This window comes from Oncorhynchus mykiss, chromosome 5 (assembly GCF_013265735.2).
Source record: "Oncorhynchus mykiss isolate Arlee chromosome 5, USDA_OmykA_1.1, whole genome shotgun sequence".
In the NCBI taxonomy this organism is placed as follows: Eukaryota; Metazoa; Chordata; class Actinopteri; order Salmoniformes; family Salmonidae; genus Oncorhynchus; species Oncorhynchus mykiss.
In genome coordinates, this window is record NC_048569.1 from 40,585,707 (window position 1) to 40,601,101 (window position 15,395).

Here is a 15,395-nt window from a genome sequence, read left to right on the forward strand (position 1 = left end):
AGGTTTATAAACATGTCATAAACATGTTAGAATCAGAACATTTTCAGGAGAGAGCTTTTTGAAATTTGGATTTATTGAAAATGATCATTGAAAAATGTCAGGCCAGTGAGCCTTTTGGAATGTTAACTTTTGATGAGAAATAAAGGTCATTATGTTGATATCCGTTGAAGAGATCATAACAACTGCAATATTCTGTCAAATGGTATATTTTATTGATTAAATTAAAAAGCATATCATATTGATTGTTACAAGATATGAAATGTAAATGCATACAGTTTCATAACATGAAAAATATGTATTAGAAAATGTTTCATCCAGTGAAATAAAAATCAGTCCTCTTGTGAAATGGTGTTCTCTTGTTTCTTCTGTGTGTCGGTGATGCTTCCCTCTGTCTTTGACAGGAATTGTGGGGTTTTCACATCCAGGCTACAGTTGATGGGCACCACTCTCTCTGCCACCTCATCCTCATAAGATAATGGATTCTTTGGTGCCTGAATGTGGAGCTTCCCGTCATGAGCCAGGGAGCAGGTGACTGTCTCAGGATTCAACCCTTCAGGCAGATCAAACTCTTGTCTGAACTCTTGGCATCTGTAAGAATAGGAGCCTTCCCCATCATCCAGCTTATTCTCTGTTTTCCCACTGACTTTCAGCTTCCTGCCCACCTGCTTGACAGACAGCTCCTCTTGGGAAAAGTCTTTAGTGTCCAGTGTCAGGGCAAAGCCCTCTCCATCTTTATCATGCTTGTAGGAGACTGGTTGGATGGTCAAAGAGGGCGGGACATTGTCCAAATCTTCAAAGATCTGCTGCTGGAGATTTGCCATCAGCTCCAGACTGCTCTTGATCTCTAGCAGGTTTCTCTGTAGTAGATCCCGCTGGCTGAGAAGAGGTCGGACCTCTGGCCATAGACTGTGCACAGGCCAGTAGAAGTCCATCAATGGGCTGAGGGAAGACTGGAATCCTCGGGAACACAGCATCTTCAGTCAATGTTGAGTGTTGAGTCTTGTGTGCTCAGTGTTGGATGTATTGGTTTCTGTCTCGGCAGGGGAAGTTTCACAGCTTTTATATGCTGCCACTTGGAGCTCCAGTGTCTTCAGGAACTTTCCTGTCATTTCCACAGTTCTCCACTGGGTGACACACTGCAGGGAAGTGGTGACGTCACTCCAGCCAGCTTCTAAATCAGGTAGTTCAGTAACAAGCTGGATGGAGTCCACAGTCCTGAGATATTAGTGGTGCTGTACTTAAAGCAGGTCACCTTTTATTGGTTTCACTGATGAATGATTCACTTAACTTAAATATATTTATGACTTTTAAAAGTATTTTGAACCATATTGCTTTTCACATTTACAGTATTGATGGATCATTTGCAATGCATATTCTGTGACATGCAATAGTATCAGCAAAGTCGAACAAAATTGGACAAAAGATCACAAGCTACGTTTTAAAGAGTTTTCACCACAGGCGTCATTGCAAGAAAGGTCCAAATGTAATTGAACACATTCTAAAATAATCCACGGAGAAATCATATTTTTTAGAAAGAAATTCAGATTGTACAGCATTATGAAATTGGTCATGTGTCGATTTTATGTTCCTATAACATTGTTGAAAACGGAAAAAATGTTTGTCTGGCATTATGTTTATCATATATTTACATCTGTTTTTTAATAACTAAAAACAATATTTTCTAGTTGTGGAAACTATTCACTCACATTCAATGATCTAAAACAGGACACTTGCTCAAAAAGGCCTACATTGCAAATCCTGACAAGTCCACATGACATTTGTTTTCAGAAGTCAGGTTTATAAACATGTCATAAACATGTTAGAATCAGAACATTTTCAGGAGAGCTTTTTGAAATTTGGATTTATTGAAAATGATCATTGAAAAATGTCAGGCCAGTGAGCCTTTTGGAATGTTAACTTTTGATGAGAAATAAAGGTCATTATGTTGATATCCGTTGAAGAGATCATAACAACTGCAATATTCTGTCAAATGGTATATTTTATTGATTAAATTAAAAAGCATATCATATTGATTGTTACAAGATATGAAATGTAAATGCATACAGTTTCATAACATGAAAAATATGTATTAGAAAATGTTTCATCCAGTGAAATAAAAATCAGTCCTCTTGTGAAATGGTGTTCTCTTGTTTCTTCTGTGTGTCGGTGATGCTTCCCTCTGTCTTTGACAGGAATTGTGGGGTTTTCACATCCAGGCTACAGTTGATGGGCACCACTCTCTCTGCCACCTCATCCTCACAAGATAATGGATTCTTTGGTGCCTGAATGTGGAGCTTCCCGTCATGAGCCAGGGAGCAGGTGACTGTCTCAGGATTCACCTCTTCAGGCAGATCAAACTCTTGTCTGAACTCTTGGCATCTGTACGAGTAGGAGCCTTCCCCATCATCCAGCTTCTTCTCTGTTTTCCCACTGACTTTCAGCTTCCTGCCCACCTGCTTGACAGACAGCTCCTCTGGGGAAAAGTCTTTAGTGTCCAGTGTCAGGGCAAAGCCTTCTCCATCTTTATCATGCTTGTAGGAGACTGGTTGGATGGTCAAAGAGGACGGGACATTGTCCAACTCTTCAAAGATCTGCTGCTGGAGTTTTGCCATAAGCTCCAGACTGCTCTTGATCTCTAGCAGGTTTCTCTGTAGTAGATCCCGCTGGCTGAGAAGAGGTCGGACCTCTGGCCATAGACTGCGCACAGGCCAGTAGAAGTCCATCAATGGGCTGAGGGAAGACTGGAATCCTCGGGAACACAGCATCTTCAGTCAATGTTGAGTGTTGAGTCTTGTGTGCTCAGTGTTGGATGTATTGGTTTCTGTCTCGGCAGGGGAAGTTTCACAGCTTTTATATGCTGCCACTTGGAGCTCCAGTGTCTTCAGGAACTTTCCTGTCATTTCCACAGTTCTCCACTGGGTGACACACTGCAGGGAAGTGGTGACGTCACTCCAGCCAGCTTCTAAATCAGGTAGTTCAGTAACAAGCTGGATGGAGTCCACAGTCCTGAGATATTAGTGGTGCTGTACTTAAAGCAGGTCACCTTTTATTGGTTTCACTGATGAATGATTCACTTAACTTAAATATATTTATGACTTTTAAAAGTATTTTGAACCATATTGCTTTTCACATTTACAGTATTGATGGATCATTTGCAATGCATATTCTGTGACATGCAATAGTATCAGCAAAGTCAAACAAAATTGGACAAAAGATCACAAGCTACGTTTTAAAGAGTTTTCACCACAGGCGTCATTGCAAGAAAGGTCCAAATGTAATTGAACACATTCTAAAATAATCCACGGAGAAATCATATTTTTTAGAAAGAAATTCAGATTGTACAGCATTATGAAATTGGTCATGTGTCGATTTTATGTTCCTATAACATTGTTGAAAACGGAAAAAATGTTTGTCTGGCATTATGTTTATCATATATTTACATCTGTTTTTTAATAACTAAAAACAATATTTTCTAGTTGTGGAAACTATTCACTCACATTCAATGATCTAAAACAGGACACTTGCTCAAAAAGGCCTACATTGCAAATCCTGACAAGTCCACATGACATTTGTTTTCAGAAGTCAGGTTTATAAACATGTCATAAACATGTTAGAATCAGAACATTTTCAGGAGAGCTTTTTGAAATTTGGATTTATTGAAAATGATAATTGAAAAATGTCAGGCCAGTGAGCCTTTTGGAATGTTAACTTTTGATGAGAAATAAAGGTCATTATGTTGATATCCGTTGAAGAGATCATAACAACTGCAATATTCTGTAAAATTTTATATTTTATTGATTAAATTAAAAAGCATATCATATTGATTGTTACAAGATATGAAATGTAAATGCATACAGTTTCATAACATGAAAAATATGTATAAGAAAATGTTTCATCCAGTGAAATAAAAATCAGTCCTCTTGTGAAATGGTGTTCTCTTGTTTCTTCTGTGTGTCGGTGATGCTTCCCTCTGTCTTTGACAGGAATTGTGGGGTTTTCACATCCAGGCTACAGTTGATGGGCACCACTCTCTCTGCCACCTCATCCTCACAAGATAATGGATTCTTTGGTGCCTGAATGTGGAGCTTCCCGTCATGAGCCAGGGAGCAGGTGACTGTCTCAGGATTCACCCCTTCAGGCAGATCAAACTCTTGTCTGAACTCTTGGCATCTGTAAGAATAGGAGCCTTCCCCATCATCCAGCTTCTTCTCTGTCTTCCCACTGACTTTCAGCTTCCTGCCCACCTGCTTGACAGACAGCTCCTCTTGGGAAAAGTCTTTAGTGTCCAGTGTCAGGGCAAAGCCCTCTCCATCTTTATCATGCTTGTAGGAGACTGGTTGGATGGTCAAAGAGGACGGGACATTGTCCAACTCTTCAAAGATCTGCTGCTGGAGTTTTGCCATCAGCTCCAGACTGCTCTTGATCTCTAGCAGGTTTCTCTGTAATAGATCCCGCTGGCTGAGAAGAGGTCGGACCTCTGGCCATAGACTGCGCACAGGCCAGTAGAAGTCCATCAATGGGCTGAGGGAAGACTGGAATCCTCGGGAACACAGCATCTTCAGTCAATGTTGAGTGTTGAGTCTTGTGTGTTCAGTGTTGGATGTATTGGTTTCTGTCTCGGCAGGGGAAGTTTCACAGCTTTTATATGCTGCCACTTGGAGCTCCAGTGTCTTCAGGAACTTTCCTGTCATTTCCACAGTTCTCCACTGGGTGACACACTGCAGGGAAGTGGTGACGTCACTCCAGCCAGCTTCTAAATCAGGTAGTTCAGTAACAAGCTGGATGGAGTCCACAGTCCTGAGATATTAGTGGTGCTGTACTTAAAGCAGGTCACCTTTTATTGGTTTCACTGATGAATGATTCACTTAACTTAAATATATTTATGACTTTTAAAAGTATTTTGAATCATATTGCTTTTCACATTTACAGTATTGATGGATCATTTGCAATGCATATTCTGTGACATGCAATAGTATCAGCAAAGTCGAACAAAATTGGACAAAAGATCACAAGCTACGTTTTAAAGAGTTTTCACCACAGGCGTCATTGCAAGAGACGTCAAAATGTAATTGAACAGGACCTTTCTTGTCATTGCCATAGTTCTCCACTAGGTGACACACTGAATGGACGTGGTGACGTCACTCCAGCCCACTTCTAAATCAGGAAGTTCAGGACCAAGCCCAATTTATTCCACATTCATCAGGACTTCGTCCTGCTGTGCTTAACGCTCCTATGTTTTCAATGATATCAATAGACTAAGCTGTCCTCTTTAGTGTCATTCAACATAGTAAAAAAGTGAACAAAATAGAACATGAGTGAAAGTCAGTTTTAATCAAGTGAAAGTGTGTTCATTATTATGTTAGAAAAAGGTGTTTTCGCCCTGAATTTGGAAGTTATCCAAGCATTGATGATACAAATATGTATTTGCAGAAATCTAAAATAAACTTTTGTCTATTCAGATTCTTCAATGCCTTAGCCTAAATTGCTGAACTAGATTAGCTAAATCTAGCCATGGTTAATATATATATATATATATATATATATATATATATATATATATATATATATATATATATGTAGAAAAATAGTTTGTAACTTCTCTTTTTGTTCAAAGCATATTCCTGTACACAGTCTGTCCCCGCCCCTTGACTCCTACCAGAGCTCCTTCCCCTCCCACCTCAACCAAACTCAGACACATCTACAGAACCTTACTACAGAAGTTACGACAGCTGCGACCATGGAGACCATGGAGAGGGGTTCAGAAGTGACCTGTTTTTCCATCAATCTGTTCACGGTGAATGAGGACCAGGTACAGGGAGAGATACAGGTGGCTAAACAGAGGCAACACCAAGGCCTTTCTCTACAGTTGAGCACAGGGCTGGAGGAGACAGTGCTCACTATTCAGGATGGTAAGTACACATGCAAGAAACAAGAACAAGCTAATAAATCAAATTACAGTTTTTTTTTTATCACACTAGCTCTTTCCATATGAGTACAACCAAGAAGAAATAGTGATGATGCTCTCTTTATTTCTGAATAAAATTGCCAATAGCTTTTTTTTTCTAAAGATTAAAAAAAGAAATGTATTGCCCTCTCTCTGGTCTATGAGAAGCCCATGTATGTGTATGTGTGTGGAGTGTATGATATTTTCCTACAGTCTTTCCCATGTGGCAATTTTACTTCTTTCTGTGTGGTCGCTGGACAGGCAGTGCTGAAAGGTCTGTGAGATTTACTACCCAGTTGTGTGCACCATGTGTGTGTGTATGTGTGTCTGTGTGTGTGTGTGTGTGTGTGTGTGTGTGTGTGTGTGTGTGTGCGCGCGCGTACGTGCGTGTGAAGTCAAATCAAATCTAATTGTATTTGTCACACGTGCAGTATAGGTGTAGACTTGATCGTGAAATGCTTACTGACGAGCCCTTTCCCAACAATGCAGAGTTAAAAAAGCAAATTAACAAATAAAAATAGAAAACACAACAAATAACAACAATGTAGCTCTATACAAGGAGTTCCTGCACCGAGTCAATGTGCAGCGGCACGAGGTAGTTGAGGTGTACATGTCGGTAGGGGTAAAAACTAACCGATCAGGATAGATAATAGTAGCAGCAGCGTATGTTGAGAGTGTGCAAATGTGTGTATGTGTGTATGTGTGTATGTGAGGCGTCAATATGCATGCGTGTGTGCGTGCGTGTGTGTGTGTGTGTGTGTGTGTGTGTGTGTGTGTGTGTGTGTGTGTGTGTGTGTGTGTGTGTGTGTGTGTGTGCGTGCGTGTCTGACTCCGTTGTTATGGAGTTCTACTGGACAGTATGTACCTAGACTGTGTTTTCCTATACGATGCGGTACAGTGGGCCTTACCGCTATATCTCTCTTCCTGCTGGTGCACAGGATCAGATAGGGCCGCTACACATTAGAAGCCTCGTGCTGCCAGAGTATGCTGAAGGATTTCTTAGGTTAATGTCTGACATTGTTATTTATGGTTCCTTTACTGATACGTTTGCAAAAGGCCAAGAACAAATGAATGGACTTGGGGTAGATAACTCAGAGGAACAGCCCCCTTGATAATGGATGACACAGAATACAGAGATCTTGTATTTGGGTGTATTTGAATTAACTGTCTGTTGTGTTTTTTTCTTTTGCAGGTGATGGGGTCTGTGTTTTCAAATTCACAGTCACCAGGGAAACAGACTGTTGTCGGGTGGGCACCCAATCTTTCCTCATAACCGTTGGCTGCCTGAGCGTTCTCTTGCAGTTCAGAACACAGAGTGGTAAGGGCACACATGAAACGACTCACGTTAGCTAAGGTGGGAGCCTCCTTTACACCGTCAAAAAGAGTCTTCATGCATCAAGTCCGTTGTTTTCTGACCCCAGAGTTTCAGGAGTTCCACATACAGCTGAGGAGAGAAGAGAAGTCAGCAGAAAGGCAACAATCCGTGTTTGACCAGAGAACAGAAGACTCCTCAGCCCTGCAGTACTTCCAGGTAGTTTTACTGTACCCGTCAACTCGGCCCGCAGAGAGACAAACTGGTGGTGTACTAGGTTGTGAATGAACCTCGTCCTCCCTTCTTCTGTAGTTTTATGGCTGTCTATCACAACAACAGAATATGCTGCAGGATTATTTGAGGACAGCCACGTATCAAAAGGCCATCCTGCTAAACGAGATGGACTTCAAGGACAAAGTAAGAGTGTAACCACATAACCAAAACCACACGTATCCATTGAACCTGATCATGTCTTACATTTTGTCTGTTACTGCATGCGGATGTACTGTCTGGCTCCTTCCTGTACCCAGATAGTACTTGATGTTGGCAGTGGATCAGGGATCCTGTCTTTCTTCGCCATCCAGGCAGGAGCGAAGAGGGTATATGCTGTGGAGGCCAGCCCTGTAGCCAAATTTGCGGAGGTAAAGGCATCTCTTTTACCGTTCACCCTTACGGCCTACTCTGGCAGCATCTGATTGTTTTCCTATCAACCTTCCAGGAAATGTGAAAGCTCATGTTAAACGAGCATCCTTTTGCACTTTAACATGCGCTATCTGGCATTTTCAATCTATAGTACCAGAATTCTTAATAATTGCTCAAATGTGTGTGTTGTATGATGAATAGGTAGTTACTTCAGTAACGTCATTGGTCTGTTGAGATGATTGAACGTTCTATGCTGCTTTGATATCTGATTTATGTTTCTGCTGTTTTAGCAGCTTAAACCACTTACGCCTAGAATGAGAAGGAAAACCTTACGGCTTTGACCAGTGAATAAAGTCATTTGTATTGCTTGGCCCGAAACACCCCGGGTAAAGATGATGAATCACTTATCACAGCCCTAATCACCTGTGTTGTCAACACATCTAGCTCAAACCTCATGGTGTCTACATGGAGCCAAGGACAAAGCCTTGATGAAAACCACACAACCCTGGAAATGCTATCTCAGCGAAAGTCACACCTCCAGAACAGAACAGCCCCCATAAAACGGACCTCGTGCTTCACACACAGAGCATGACATTCTGAGGGTGTAATGGTTTGAGGCAGCTCTTGGCCCAGAAACCAGCTTGAGGGTGAAGGAAACATATTTTCATGGATGGATGGCCTCTAGCTTAACAGTCAGGCATAGTTCTCCCTGTTCTATTTCTACTCTACTGGTGCTTGTTTCTAGACTGCAACCAGATGTGTCCCTTCATATTTCTTTCCTTGCACATTGCAGCTTATCTGCCAATAGCCGAACCGTATACTCAGTTGGACAAAATGGTGGACCTCCATAATGTATTCCTGTTGGGGTGGTTGCATGGTCTCTCTGAGCAGGCTGAATCCCTATCACACTGTAGGCCTACACTGAGGTCTATATAAACAGTGTGAGCCAGAGCCTGGGACCACCCCTGTGGACGCCTGGCCAGCGTCAGTGTGCACGTGCATGTGCATGGGTCACTGCCTCACAAGAACGCTCCACAGGCCAAGGTCTGGATTAAACAGGAAGGGTAATCTGCCACGGTGTGGGATGATGACCTACGCAGACAGCAAGAGAAAACCAACCAGTGTGGACAATGTCCTTTTGAAACAATATTATGAGGGGCTCCGTCACACTCCCAGTCAGAGGGTCTAGCCTGGCCAGCATGACCTGGTTTATGTTTTTAATACACCATATGCTTCAGTCTCTCAGTAATCGAAGACACAGCAGTCTGTTCCTCTCACTCAGTGTGCATGGAGAGCATTTCCATGTAAAAGGACCCATGAGCACCAACATGTGAAGTTCATAGGAGCATATCAAATTGTGTGTCAAATGAAAGCTAAGAGTCTATATTTGGGGGAAATGAAGGCATATATACATTTCTCTACCATTTGCCATCCTAAAAATCTGGACTAACAAACTGATGGAAAGGGTTCTTAGACCACAACATCAACCAGTAAAAGGTATGAGAAATACATCAGAACACAATGTTGAAGTAAAGACCCCTCCAACTAATATCAATACTTATGTTTCGTTTTGGATAAATCGTTTGCTTTGAGAAACTTTGTGCCTTGTGATTCCGTTACCAAAACCCCACATATCTTTAAGACATGTTTTAATGTCTCTCATGAGGAGGGACGATAGTGAAAGTTCACAGAAGTAACAAGTAAAGGTAGACCTACCAATTAGTTACTGTGTAGTGTTTTTACTAATATCAAGTTTGTTATGAATTATTAAGTGATTAAAACTCTGAATTCTGTTACCAAATCGGAATTACTGCAATTGAATTGTCTACAATGGGAAATCATAGTAGTCACAAATCACAGTTGGGTTCACCTGCTACTGTCCTCCCTTTAAAACAGTGTTAAAACAGTCTAGACAACCCCTCTCTCTCTCTCTCTCTCTCTCTCGCTCTCTCTCTCTCTCTCTCGCTCTCTCTCTCCAGTGAATGTCTCCTCTCCCAGATCTTAGTGAAACCTACCATGACACCTACCACCTACCCTCCTTCCATTTACTGTAACAAGCCTCCTCACCCACTGAGCAGACGTGGTCCACATAGAAAACTGAGGGAGATTTTACCGTAATTCTGTGGCCAAATTTAGCATCTGCCCAGTTCTTCCAGTAAATGTGTTTTTGTGAAATGTTCTGTGCAAATTGTTCAAAGTAGTTATTGTGCACAAAGTTGTATGGTTTGATAACTGTTTAAATCAATTGTTTTGTTTGGCATACATTTTAAAGTGAAAAAATCGGAGTCGAAGCGTAATTCCGTTACCATGGAATTGCCCTGGAGCAGCAGCCCAGCAGCTCTGGCATCATTAAAGTAGAACTCCCTGTTTACACAGCAGGGAAGTGTAATGTACCAGAGCACTTCGTGGGAGAGTTTGCATGCACGAGGGTTTACCAAAACACAATTTGTCAACAGCTAATAATTTCTTGCTAATTTTAGACAGCAGATTAATGCAATTTCAGGTGAAGAAACAAGCTACAAACACCCTTAATCCAAGACATCTGCTCTCAAATGTACTACACAGGATGTCATCATCAAAGCCTCAGACGTGCAGTGGTGCATCAGTAAGATCGGACCCTGTCTGACTCAAAAAACAAATGTCATTTTTGGGGGGGACAGCAATGTTTTGTGTTTTCCCTTCAGATGCTTGTAAAGAGCAATAGTCTGTCAGATAGGATCATAGTCCTGGCTGGAAAGATTGAGGAGGTGTCGTGCCCTGAGCAGGTGGACGTGATCATCTCAGAGCCCATTGGCTACATGCTTCTGAACGAGAGGATGCTGGAGAGCTACCTCCACTCCAGGAAGTGGCTTAAACCCAAGGGTCAGTTGAATTCCAACAGAGGCTATTTTCCATGCTGTGATTGATCTGTTGATAGTTTTGTTCAGCTAATGTTACACAAAACATGTCTCTCTTCTACCTATTCAGGTATGATGTTCCCAACCTGTAGTGACATGCACCTCGCTCCCTTCACTGACGAGCAGCTCTACATCGAGCACTATGGACGCTCTAGCTTCTGGTGAGAGAATTAACACAACGTTTCAGAATCTGTTGCGTGTCATTCCGGCACCACAAGGTGGAGGCTGAACTCAAATAAACGTTCTTATTAGTTTTGTATTCTGGATTAGTGCTGCTTTCCATAGGGGGTTTCACAGTTGGCATCAGTGCTAACTTAACTCGTACTTAACTGTGACAGCGGTGTGTGTGTGGCTGCCATGAAAACACAGTGAACTGCTGTATGAGATGAGCTCATAGTGCTCTCCTCCCCCCTCTCTCCTCTCCTTCTGGGGAGAAGCAGAGCAGAGCAGAGCAGGATGCCAGTGCGTTAACAGACCATGATTGACCCCGCCTCACACCCCCACAAAGCCTCTCAGTCTGGGCCTGGCCCTGCCTGACGCTCCCCTCCCCTCCATCTCCATGAGTCTCTGTGACTGTTTACAGCTGTGTCCATGAGGGTTTATTTGACATCCCCCCACAGAGGCCTGGGCAGGCTGTGGGGCTACGCAACATGCCAGGAGGCTAATCGGCCCCCCACCCACCCGCAGCTCCAGGTCCGACTGGCACTGGGCTGTGACCCCAGTCAAGCGGGTTTCCTGTCAACGTAAAACGCTCCAGTTCAGTCCAAACCTGACTCACACATACCCTCTCGAACCCCCTCTACTCAGATAACTGTCCTCACACTGCCAGTGGCAGAAGACACAGAGACATAGAGAGAAATGTAAAGAAAATATCTGCTGCTCAAATATTGTTGGTTAGAGAAAGCGCAATATGTCTTTGCCTGTAGTTTTCCTCCCTCACTACACTCAACACATGACCGCAGATGCCATGCTTACATGGAGATACCGGATAGATGTTGCAATGCTCCTCTGTGAACCCTCTGCCTTCCCTCTCACTTACACACCTACACTTCATGACCAAAAGTATGTGGACATCTGCTAGTCGAACATCTCATTCCAAAATCTTTGGCATTAATATGGAGTTGCCCCCCCCCCCCTTTGCTGCTATAACAGCCTCCAGTCTTCTGGGAAGGTTTTCCACTAGATGTTGGAACATTGCTGCGCTGCGGGGACTTGCTTCCATTCAGCCACGAGTATTAGTGAGGTCGGGCACTGATTTTGGGCGATTAGGCCTGACTTGCAGTCGGCATTCTAATTCATCCCAAAGGTGTTCGATGGGGTTGAGGTCAGGGCTCTGTGCAGGCCAGTCAAGTTCTTCCATGCCGATCTCAACAAACCATTTCTGTATGGACCTCACTTTGTGCACAGGGGCATTGTCATGCTGAAACAGGAAAGGGCCTTTCCCAAACTGTTGCCACAAAGTTGGAAGCATATAATTGTCTAGAATTTCATTGTGTGCTGTAGCGTTGAGATTTCCCTTCAATGGAACTAGCCCGGACCATGAAAAACAGCCCCAGATCATTTTTCCTCCTCCACCAAACTTTACAGTTAGCACTATGCATTTGGGCAGGTAGGGTTCTACTGGCGTCCGCCAAACCCAGATTTGTTCGTCGGACTACCAGATGATGTAGCGCTATTCATCACTCCAGAGAACACGTTTCCACTGCTCCAGAGTCCAATGGCGGCAAGCTTTACACCACTTAAGCCGGTGCTTGGCATTGCGCATGGTAATCTTAGGCTTGTATGCGGCTGCTCGGCCATGGAAACCTATTTCTTGAAGCTCCTGAAGAACAGTTGTTGTAATGACGTTGCTTCCAGAGGCCGTTTGGAACCCAGTAATGAGTGTTGCAACCTAGGACAGATGATTTTTACATGCTAAGCACTTCAGCACTGTGCCTGTTCTGTGAGCTTGTGTGGCCTACCACCACGCGGCTGAACCGTTGTTGCTCCTAGACGTTTCCACTTCACAATAACAGCATTTACAGTTGACCGGGGCAGCTCTAGCAGGGCAGACATTTGACAAACTGACTTGTTGGAAAGGTGACATCCTATGATAGTGCCACATTGAAAGTCACCGAGCTCTTCGGTAAGGCCATTCTACTGCCAATGTTTGTCTATGGAGATTGCATGGCTGTGTGCTCGATTTTATACACCTGTCAGCAAAATGTGTCTGAAATAGCCGAATACACTCATTTTAAGGAGAGTCCACATACTTTTGAGGTTATATTGTATATCACCCGCACCAGTTCACTAGTGCTGACAACATCCTCACCCAAGCTTGAACATACTGAAAAGGTTATTTGTGATAATCTAATACTTCATCTCACACACATCTTGTGTTTCACATGCAAGTCTTTTACACCACCCATTTATAACAATACGGGACCAAAGACACTTCACCAAGATGGGACGTGCAATGAAATCAACGGTGTCATATATACACTTCACTTTTCCCCTTGAAGCTGTATAATGTTACAAGATAGTGGTCTGCATGCCTTTTCCAGCAAGAGGGCTATGGTGTCTTTGATCCACTACTATGAGGGGATGACAAGCCTTTTCAGTTTTTAGGAATGCAGAAATCATTCTTAGCTTGGTGCTCAAACATTTTACAGCATGAATTTCAGTTGTGTCTGCCTGGACAAGTTAGACTTAAGCGCAGAATCTTCTGATCTAATACATTATGTGCCTTGTTGTTCTGCCACACTCCATTGCAGGCACCAGACCTGTTTCTATGGGGTTAACCTGAGTGGTCTTCACAGTTCTGCAGTTGATGAGTTTTTCAAACAGCCCATAGTTGTGAGTACCTCGGTTCAATGAGGCTATAATTGCGTTCATGCTGATATATACTGTGAAATGATACAAAGATGTTCAATTTGCCTCATTGTCCTCATTTTGTTGTAGGACACATTTGAGATGTCGATTCTAATGGCAAAATCTGTCAAGCACTGCATCAATTTCATGGAGGCTAAAGAAGAGGACTTACACAGGTGATTGTCAACAACAACACAAATGTAATTGCGCGGCTCTTATTATGAGCTATGAAACTGTATTGGCAGATAAGAGAAAATCTGCGATAATGACAGAATGTCGCTGTAATAAACATTCCATTTCACTATGTCTTGCAGGATGGAGATTCCATTTGTGTTTAAACTGCTCCAGTCTGGACTGATCCATGGGCTGGCCTTCTGGTTTGACGTAGCATTTATAGGATCCAAGTAAGACCGCTTGGAGTGATGTTTTTCAATGATTTTCATTGTTAAAAAAACAAACAAGTGTTGTCTCAGGCTCCAGGGGGTACAGTAGATATACTCTGTTCATTTGAGTCCTTTCTCTCTGCAGGATGACAGTGTGGCTGTCCACTGCTCCTAGTGAACCTCTGACTCACTGGTACCAGGTCCGCTGTCTCTTCCAGACCCCTCTGTTTGGCAAGGTGGGACAGACTCTGTCCGGATCTGTCCAGTTCATAGCCAACACAAGGTAAGCCGGAGAAGGACAGTGTCTGTACAATATAAATGGAATGTGGGAAATGGAAACAATATTATACAGAGATTATATTGGTTGCTTTTTGCTCTTCATCTCTACCAGGCAGAGCTACGACATTCACATCACAGCAGTCGTTGATCAGTCAGGCTTCAAATCTGGCAACAGTTTGGATCTAAAGAACCCTTTCTTCAGGTGAGCAGCTGCTATTTGGTTCAACAGTGAGATTCAATGATGTCTTATTCTTCTATGTATGCAGTCTATAATGTTGGTCCATACCAGGTTCATAGCAGAAGCTTAAATTCTCTTCATATCCTTTCAATTAATACAGCTTTTGGTAGAAGCGAGTAGATATGGTAGTATTGTTATTTCCTACTTGCCTAATGTGCTCTGTAGTGTGCCTGGACTACACCTCTGTCTGTCTGCCTGTTTAGGGTACACAGTTGGCTGCTGGTGTAAGAACCTCCAGACAATGCAGGAGCAAAGAGTGTGGACAGACCCTTTACAGAGTAGAGTGTGGCACAAGCCCCGGGACTATAGGCTAGGTAAAGTACACCTGAACTGCCCTGCGGGGTCAGTAGTGTAGTCCATTACATATCCCCTTTGTAGGAAAGTGCATAGTTCCAACAGGAGTTTGACTTTGTTTGTTTAGCTAAACATGCATTTTCTTTCCAAAGGTATGCCTGAAGTGATGATCACCAATCAAGTTCCAGGAGCCTTCATGTCCTTCGCTATAAAACTGTCCATGAAAGAACTTTGAATGTACATGAATATGTTTTTATTTTGCATAAACATATAGCCAACGCCGGCATTTCATGCATTATAGTGTACAGGGACATCAAGTGGATCTACAATAGTTATGCACTAAGAGAGATACACGTGTATGTATTGTAAACCTGTAATACAAAACCAATAAACTTGTGTTATCCGTAACAATAACCTCTCATTACTTCTCTAACCAACACATATCTGGTTCCATTTCGGTCCCTGGCTCGTTAGCTCTTACTTGGATTTGAAAATAATTGATTTGAAGGGACAGGTGGAAACAACATGCTGGTGACGAGTGACTTTCTTGGGCTAT

The 15,395-nt window shown here is 42.8% G+C and overlaps 4 protein-coding genes across 6 annotated transcripts; 1 reads left to right on the top strand and 3 right to left on the bottom strand.

The window, feature by feature from the left end:
* Positions 1-190: 190 nt before the first annotated feature.
* LOC118964524 (heat shock protein 30-like) lies at positions 191-1,031 on the bottom strand. Its single transcript, XM_036976523.1, has one exon. It carries the CDS (start codon positions 972-974, stop codon positions 330-332), a length of 645 nt encoding a protein of 214 aa, XP_036832418.1. The 5' UTR covers positions 975-1,031; the 3' UTR covers positions 191-329.
* Positions 1,032-1,981: 950 nt separating this feature from the next.
* On the bottom strand, positions 1,982-2,822 carry LOC118964603 (heat shock protein 30). Its single transcript, XM_036977499.1, has one exon. It carries the CDS (start codon positions 2,763-2,765, stop codon positions 2,121-2,123), a length of 645 nt encoding a protein of 214 aa, XP_036833394.1. The 5' UTR covers positions 2,766-2,822; the 3' UTR covers positions 1,982-2,120.
* Positions 2,823-3,775: 953 nt separating this feature from the next.
* On the bottom strand, positions 3,776-4,684 carry LOC110523814 (heat shock protein 30-like). Its single transcript, XM_036977500.1, has one exon. It carries the CDS (start codon positions 4,554-4,556, stop codon positions 3,912-3,914), a length of 645 nt encoding a protein of 214 aa, XP_036833395.1. The 5' UTR covers positions 4,557-4,684; the 3' UTR covers positions 3,776-3,911.
* Positions 4,685-5,676: 992 nt separating this feature from the next.
* carm1l (coactivator-associated arginine methyltransferase 1, like) lies at positions 5,677-15,247 on the top strand. 3 transcript variants are annotated; one of them, XR_002473489.2, is made up of 14 exons: positions 5,677-5,909; positions 7,137-7,262; positions 7,366-7,475; positions 7,569-7,673; positions 7,787-7,897; positions 10,583-10,760; positions 10,866-10,956; positions 13,549-13,630; positions 13,736-13,821; positions 13,960-14,049; positions 14,174-14,311; positions 14,420-14,509; positions 14,749-14,859; positions 14,992-15,247. XR_002473489.2 is itself a non-coding variant. In XM_021602853.2 (13 exons), exons 1-13 carry the CDS (start codon positions 5,738-5,740, stop codon positions 14,999-15,001), a joined length of 1,389 nt encoding a protein of 462 aa, XP_021458528.2. In that variant the 5' UTR covers positions 5,677-5,737; the 3' UTR covers positions 15,002-15,247. The 3 variants fall into 3 exon arrangements, 2 of the variants coding, with proteins under 2 accessions (XP_021458528.2, XP_021458529.2); XM_021602853.2 differs by lacking the exon at positions 14,749-14,859; XM_021602854.2 differs by lacking the exons at positions 14,749-14,859; positions 14,992-15,247 and having other exon boundaries at positions 14,420-14,513.
* The last annotated feature ends 148 nt before the right edge of the window (positions 15,248-15,395 follow it).

Coding starts and splice junctions, on each gene's coding strand:
- LOC118964603 (XM_036977499.1), bottom strand. CDS start 2,765: ATGCTGTGTTCCCGAGGATTCCAGTCTTCCCTCAGCCCATTGATGGAC.
- LOC118964524 (XM_036976523.1), bottom strand. CDS start 974: ATGCTGTGTTCCCGAGGATTCCAGTCTTCCCTCAGCCCATTGATGGAC.
- LOC110523814 (XM_036977500.1), bottom strand. CDS start 4,556: ATGCTGTGTTCCCGAGGATTCCAGTCTTCCCTCAGCCCATTGATGGAC.
- carm1l (XM_021602853.2), top strand. CDS start 5,738: ATGGAGACCATGGAGAGGGGTTCAGAAGTGACCTGTTTTTCCATCAAT. Junction 7,898..10,582: donor CTGTAGCCAAATTTGCGGAG/GTAAAGGCATCT, acceptor TTTTCCCTTCAG/ATGCTTGTAAAGAGCAATAG. Junction 13,631..13,735: donor TTTTCAAACAGCCCATAGTT/GTGAGTACCTCG, acceptor ATTTTGTTGTAG/GACACATTTGAGATGTCGAT.